Source organism: Gymnoscopelus braueri (assembly GCF_963280865.1).
Source record: "Gymnoscopelus braueri genome assembly, chromosome: 8".
Classification (NCBI taxonomy): domain Eukaryota; kingdom Metazoa; phylum Chordata; class Actinopteri; order Myctophiformes; family Myctophidae; genus Gymnoscopelus; species Gymnoscopelus braueri.
The window spans coordinates 24549567-24557066 of record NC_137609.1 but is presented as its reverse complement, the minus strand read 5'-3'; the positions used below and the strand labels follow the sequence as shown (position 1 = coordinate 24557066).

Genomic DNA, 7500 nt, shown 5'->3' with positions numbered 1-7500 from the left:
CTCTCTCTCTCTCTCTCTCTCTCTCTCTCTCTCTCTCTCTCTCTCTCTCTCTCTCTCTCTCTCTCTCTCTCTCTCTCTCTCTCTCTCTCTCTCTCTCTCTCTCTCTCTCTGTGTGTGTGTGTGTGTGTGTGTGTGTGTGTGTGTGTGTGTGTGTGTGTGTGTGTGTGTGTGTGTGTGTGTGTGTGTGTGTGTGTGTGTGTGTGTGTGTGTCCACACAATCCAGAAATAATCCAGAAATACACCACTGTAAATAAGATTGACTCTAGTCTATCCTTGCCGATCAGTATCTGTTGTAAGCATTTTGTACTGATCTATAATATTTTTATCTGAACTATAATAGAAAATGGTGATCTAATTAGAAGGCATTCAGGGAGCAAATAGACCTCACCTGGAAAAGGGAATGAGTCCACTCCTCACAATGGCAAGCAATCTGTTGAACCCAACCAGCATTGTTCACCATTCTGCACTTTTTAATGTCTTTTTTTTAGCCAAACTCTCAACATTGCGTTTAATTTTATGCATTAGTTCTCAGACAGAAGCATTACCTCTCTGTGTGGGCATTATAATGAACAAAGGCTGGAGTGAAGTGGAGCACTTGGAACGCATGACTGGCAGCCCCTAATGGAGTGAAGAAATCTTGAAGAGATTTCTCACCTGCCAATCACAGTCGAGCTACGACGCAGGATCGACTTGATCTCATTTCTACTGCAGGTAACACTGCACTGCCACTGATAGTCAACAATCAGGAGAAGACGAGAAAATTTATACACGGCAAGAAGACGGAAATTTGATAGAATTAAATATATATCCTTAATACTAGTGTACTGTACAAATAAAGGGGAATACATTTTCAAGGTGCTGAAATGGCTCTTTAGTTTACATAGTGTTAATTGCTAAAGTGACATTTATGGAAGGTATATTTGGACGGAACACTCAAAAGGTTGTGTGATTTTTCTTCATTGGTAAAATGTTGACGAAAAAAGGAAACAGTGAGCTGTATTCTTTGCCCTCAAACTCCAGCGTGGTCCTGAGCTCTCAATGGCACTTTGTGTGAGTTTGTTTGTGTTTGAGGCATGTGCATTTCAAGGGACAGGGAGACAAGACGGGGCCCTGTCCTCTAGCAAGAGCCCTGTGCAGGGAATCTCCGTAAAAGGTGAATTCATTAGGGTGTAGAGTGAAGCAGGAAACCCACGCCCTGACCAGGGCCCGCAGACCCTCTGAGCACATGCACACTGCAGACCCTCTGAGCACACGCACACTGCAGACCCTCTGAGCACACGCACACTGCAGACCCTCTGAGCACACGCACACTGCAGACCCTCTGAGCACACGCACACTGCAGCAGACCCTCTGAGCACACGCACACTGGCCCTCAGGAGAAACGCCTGCCTGCTTCACAATAAATCTGGAGTGTTCATTGAACTCTGAAGGAGTAAAAATCCTGATTTTAGGGGTCAATCTTTACACCTTCAGAGTGCAAATCACACTCCGGTGTATATATATGTATATATATTCCTATTATATATGCCTCATGAGCCAGTCTCATTTTTTACTTTCACTTTGCTTCGTTCAACTGTGTTCCATTCTTCTCTGGTTCTGCTACTGGCTTCAGAAGCATATCTCTCATGTATGTCAGGTTCAAATACTGAAAATACTGACAGCCTCAACAACAGTGCATTTAGCGTCTCATCACAAATAGAATAAAAACCACATTATTTCATAAAAGAATGCAACCTTGAGAGTATGATGGTTTCAGATGCTCAGTCAGTCTGTGCTCCAGTCTCTCTGGATTCATTGAGGATCTCTGTTGACCACTGATCTCAAGTGAAATAAAAACCACATTATTTCATAAAAGAATGCAACCTTGAGAGTATGATGGTTTCAGATGCTCAGTCAGTCTGTGCTCCAGTCTCTCTGGATTCATTGAGGATCTCTGTTGACCACTGATCTCAAGCATTTTCATGTCAAGGACCCCTAAATTAATATGTATTTGGCCACAGACCCCCATCAGAAAATATTTTGTGCCGGGGGACCCCATACAAGAAGTGACCCCCTCAATGACCCCACTTTGAGAACCACTGATGTAGACTACACTCAACTCCAAACTACTGTTGGACATCTTGGTGCACTGATGGAGAGTACATGATAACAATATCTCATGAATCACATGAATGAGATTTGATCAGGCGTTATATCAGAGGTCAGCATGTTTTTACCTGTTCTACTGATAGGGATAGCGTCCAAACATTTTGCTCATAGTACAGACAGTAGTTATTAGAAAGAGAATAGAGGCACATCGAAGGGCCCTTGTCTTTAGGGGAGGACCTCCACCATTGTTTTCCATTATCCTGATCTGCATTTAGCTAAAAGGAGCTTAGAGAGTTCAGGTAATAATCGCTTCAATTACAAGAGAATGCACGAGCACTTGAGCTAGGGTTTTCCACACATGTAATTATGGGATTGGAGAAGACTTACCTGTTTGCAACAAGCCGGCTTCGCTGTCTGATATGTTGAAATGCCTCTGGATGTCAAGCAGAACACCTGCAAAAGGGGGGAGAGAGAAAGAGCGTTGTTAAATATCGTTAATGATATGTCGTTAATGTCGTTGTCGTTAATGATATTGCACTTATGGTTTCATAGCCATGGTCAAGCCTATAGCCATCAATATTTAAACAGTTTGACTTATAGCGGAATTCATTCTGGATGGATACTTGTGGCCTCTTATCATTCACTTTGCATCTCTGAGGAGCAATAATCGCCGCTGTGGTCTCTGGCTGACAAACACGGCTAAGCTTCAGCTCTTATAATTTTGCTGTCAGGGTTTTACTACAAGTGGGCACCTCCTCCACCACAAAGCAACACTCTTTCATCTAAAAGGACCTACACGCACACATGCACGTGTACACAACAATCTCCCCCTCCAGCTCTGAAAGCTTTCTCCACCATTATCTTCCCACCAGCAGATGCGAGTGCCAGCTTTAGGGAACACAACAGTGAACTGTAATGATTGGAATTGGGTTGATGGTGTCAGATGGTACTGTAGGTGGGTATTTCAGGTGCATCTTTGCCTCACCACTATAAATTAAACCATCAATTATGGAGGTAGTCCCTGTCTATTTAAAAAACTTTGAAGTAGAGTTGTTCCTGTTGCTGTAACCCAAGAGCTCTTATGTTGGAATGGAGGAAATTCCTTTGAGAAGGTCACATACTGCACGTTGCACTGACAGCTTAATGAGCAACACGGCACTTTGGTCACTGCAGGAAAGTCGAAAGATATGTGAACAGCTGAATGTCAAGTCATCACAATATTTAGTTTCCATGCATGTTTACTGCAATAAAAGCACATGAAAGCGGGCTGTGAAACAAGCAATTGTAATGAGACCTTTAACATTTTCAAAAACATTATAAATGGCCCCATCAGAGAGAGAGCTGTACGATAAGGTTACATTTCTTCATAGCATTCACAGGCTTCCAAACAACTGTAGTAGTCTGTAAACAAGATTCAGTAAGTGCAGTAAAACAATTTTGCTAAGTTAATTCAGATACCTCTCCAAACCCCCCCCCCCCCCCAGTCTGTCTGGATGGAAGGGATGAAAGAGGAGTATCTTTCAAACTAAGTATCTCCAAATACATAAAGGAATAAAACTGCCTCTCACTCTTACACAGTCAAATGTTATTTATGAGTTATTTGTCAATGTGTAACTCTGAGAGTGCATATACACTCTCAGAGTTAACCTGATTTAAATTGAGTTGAATTTAAATGTTTTAATTAAATTTCCCTTGTGGTGAGGATGGAAGGTGTTGTGTTATTAACATGAGCTAGTTGCGTGACAGACTGGCAGGCTGGTCTTAGTAATTAGCACAGCTTATGAATATGTAACTGCATCATACCCAACAGCTTGAGTCTTTTTGCACTTCACCTCTTCTATACCATAGCGTACTACTGTACACTCCATTTTCTGCCAGTATAATTTTCTCTCGAAAGCATACACTAGAAAACAACATAAAACAAGTATGCTAATTCCCAAGCCTCAACAATAACTCGTGAAATCCTTATCCCTCATAATTTGCTTTGGGAACAGAGGAAGTGACAGCCAAAGTAGTAAAGAAGCCATTCATCCATAGGTCTTAATTCCACCGGATGGTGATTGTTGGGGCTCGCTAACCTTGCACTGTCATCACTAGTTCATTTGTCACCAGAGCAGCATGGTGGGTTTCAAAGGCGGTGTGACGCAGGGGGTGGGGGGTGGGTGCACACTGGACTGGGACTGGGGAGACGGAATCTAAGTGAAATTCCGGTCATCCGAAACATGCCACCTGCTGCCATTCTCACACTTCAGGCAGCAATGTTGGACAAGCACAACATCTGCAACAGTGAGACTGGTTTCTGTGTGATAATGACCTCAGTTAAATGACTTGTTTGCTACCTACAACGTAATACGAGTAAAATACTATTCTTAGCCTGTTTGGTCCATTATGAAATGAGAATGACACTTCAACTTCCTCATATGTAATGTGAATACTTTCCCACGATTATGGTGAATCTGATGATGACTGCTACAAATGCTTGTGTTTTTTTTATATCTTTTCAAGTCCAGTATGGGACATGCACACAGATAGTGCGTGTGAAAGCCTGTCTTTACAGGGGCCTGTCTTGGAGTAGGAGGTGCTCCATGTCACTTCCAAGTTGACAGATGGTAAACAGTACCTTTTTCCTCCGTAACTACCCTCCTTGTTAGCAGGTCCTGTGGCAATTAGAGCAGTACTCTTTGTGTAGTCAAGAGCTCAAGGGATGCAAGATTAGATCTACATTTGCGCTCAGGTAAAACCTAGTCCATATGGTTGCATGTGAAGCATGGGGATTATCAAAACAATGACCCTTTTAACCTACTGCACTCTGTCTAATACCACACATTACATATTTAACTTTCATATTTTCAGATTGTAGCTGTTTCTCTTCTCCAGGGTGACTTGAAGGAGTGAACAGCTATGTCTTAGCGTTTCAGTTTGGTGTCAAATTTAGATGTTAATTTATCCATTTGTACAAATGTAACCAAAATACCAAATGTGACCAAATTGAGTTACATTTGTACAGTCTGTGAGTTAAATTAACATAATTTTGCAGAGTACTTTTTGGCTTATGTAAGGATCAGACATTTGAGTTTTCCATTACAGGACAGTACCCATGACCACACACACAATTACAGATACAGACAATAGCTTGTTATACTATTTCTGTCTGCGATGGCTGCGGCAGCGAACTGTTTCACTCTTGTCAAGCCTGTCAAACAGCCACAACAGTGTTCAACACATTGTACTGCAGTGGCTGTGCTCTAATTGGCTGGGCAGAACTGCAGACATACACACACTTAGACTACGCACACGCACACACACACACACACATACGCTCGCATGCACGGCCCGCTGGGAGGGGGGATTCCTGCACCAGATGGTGGAGCGTCCCTCCTCAACAGAATCAGCATTTGTCTGTGTGCCACACCCCGTCCCCAAACGCCGCACATCTCTGTTAAACCTTTGCCAGCTCTACTGGAGGTTTCATTCAAGGTGAACATTTTGTCTTCTTTTTGTGTCTTTGAAGCATGTTGGTTATATATGACAGCTTCCCATTTCTTTGCGCAGTCCTTTGCGTTATTGGTGAACTCTGCGAGATCTTTTAAGCTGCGCATGGGTTGAGTACCGTAATAGAGGGCAGCCAACGGGCTGCATCGTATGGTCTGCTTCTCCACATCCACAGGTGGTTGGGCCAGTTTTCTAGCCCCTGAAGCTGAACTAAGTACAATAATTACCACTGTTTTATTATTGTAATAGTATTTTAATAGCTGAAGATCCACTATGGATCAAAATGTTATTTATTGCTGAATAAAAAAGTCTAAACAACAGCTTGTTGTAAGGGTTCTATCTATTGAACTATGTTATGAGAGAAAAACTAAACCCTAATATGGTTTGTTCATAACTCTCACAGCACTGGCTGAATGTTCAAAATGTATCCATTTGCAACTCAGAGAGTGTACAAATGTAACCAAATGGACCCTCACGGGTCCATTTCGTTACATTTGTATACTCTCAGAGTTTAAGTAACAGTGTATGTGATTTACAGGTGGTTGGCACGGTACTGCATTGTACTGAGTTCAGGTGTAATAAGCTGCATTATGATCACTGTGTGACACACTGCATGATTCCAGTGGGAGGCTGCACAGCGTTTGTTCAGCAGTTTCATCTCCTCCCTCGGGGAGGGCCTTCGGTTGCACAGCAATCACACTCTACCCTTGTCCTCCATTCCATTGCACACTCTAAAATCCCATGTGTTCATTTGACCCGGAGAGTTACGAAGGGATAAATGAACACTGAGGATATCACTCTCCCTTTGTTTCGTGCCTTTTTACTTTGAGCAATAAAGTGACTATGATAGTTACGACAGGGTAATTCACTGAAGTGTCTGATGGGGTACGATGCCGGCAGGCCGTATAGCCCACATTGGCACTAGCGCCAGGGTTTAGTTGCCATGGTAATACAGTGTTGGTACATACAAAGAGGAAAAAGGTCAAGAGACGGCGAACAGGAACCCAGCCTCCCAAATCACTGACCTGCCCTCTGTTCATTTCTCCTCCCTTGTCATAGACCTCTGTTCTTTCCAGATTTTTGCCTCTCCACCTGCGTCCCTATTCTAGGGGTGAACATTCGGCGAAACTAGCAGATCTTAGCAACACAATGCTTTGTAAGCTTGTAGATAGAAATATTTAGTGTAAACAGAAAAAAGGAGGGGGCCTAGTATTGACCCCTGGGGGTCTCCGGTCAACCAAGTATAATATAGTGTTTTAGGAGGTTAAAATGGTATTAGACACCAGGTTATGGTCACCTGCTAAATTGTTCCTGGATTAGTAGTAGGTTATATAACCACATTATCAGATGACACAACACTTGGAACTTCTTCCTGGTTCTGTTTTATTGAGCCATCTACAATGAGCTTCTCACGCCTTAGACCTCAAATGATCTGTGCGCATTGTGATGCATTATGAAGCATTATGATTCACAATACCCGGCAAGAAACATGGTATGGCAGGAATGTGGACCATCCTGACAGCACACAGGAACACCAACTTACAATTCAACGGAAGAAGCCAAACTATTACACAGACACACAAACCATAAAAACACACCCAGCAGCCACACACGCACACCTGATTAGTGCTTGTGGTTACAGTAAATGCTTTGTGGGTCACTCCCTCTGACTTTTTAATTCTGCAGGTCATACCTTCATACCTTTACCTATAATAAGGGACACATTCAAGGCAATGATTGCGAACGCGGAAGGACAGATCTCAGAGTGGAGCTTACTATGAAACCAACCCGATCGCCCCCCAAACACGGTGAAATAGCACGGATTGACAAACGGCAATTCCGTGCATAGATGACTAGGAACTCCGAAACTCTGTGCATAGGAGAACCATATCCCCCCCATTAACTTCAATACGAGGCGGA

At 42.9% G+C, this 7500-nt stretch overlaps 1 protein-coding gene across 1 annotated transcript in view; it reads right to left on the bottom strand.

The window, feature by feature from the left end:
• Positions 1-7500, bottom strand: part of spns2 (SPNS lysolipid transporter 2, sphingosine-1-phosphate) — a 72707-nt gene that overhangs the window by 48909 nt on the left and 16298 nt on the right. Inside the window, exon 2 of the mRNA XM_080436636.1 lies at positions 2476-2541. Coding sequence (XP_080292762.1) covers positions 2476-2541 — 66 coding nt within the window. The remainder of the gene's footprint in view (positions 1-2475; positions 2542-7500) is intronic.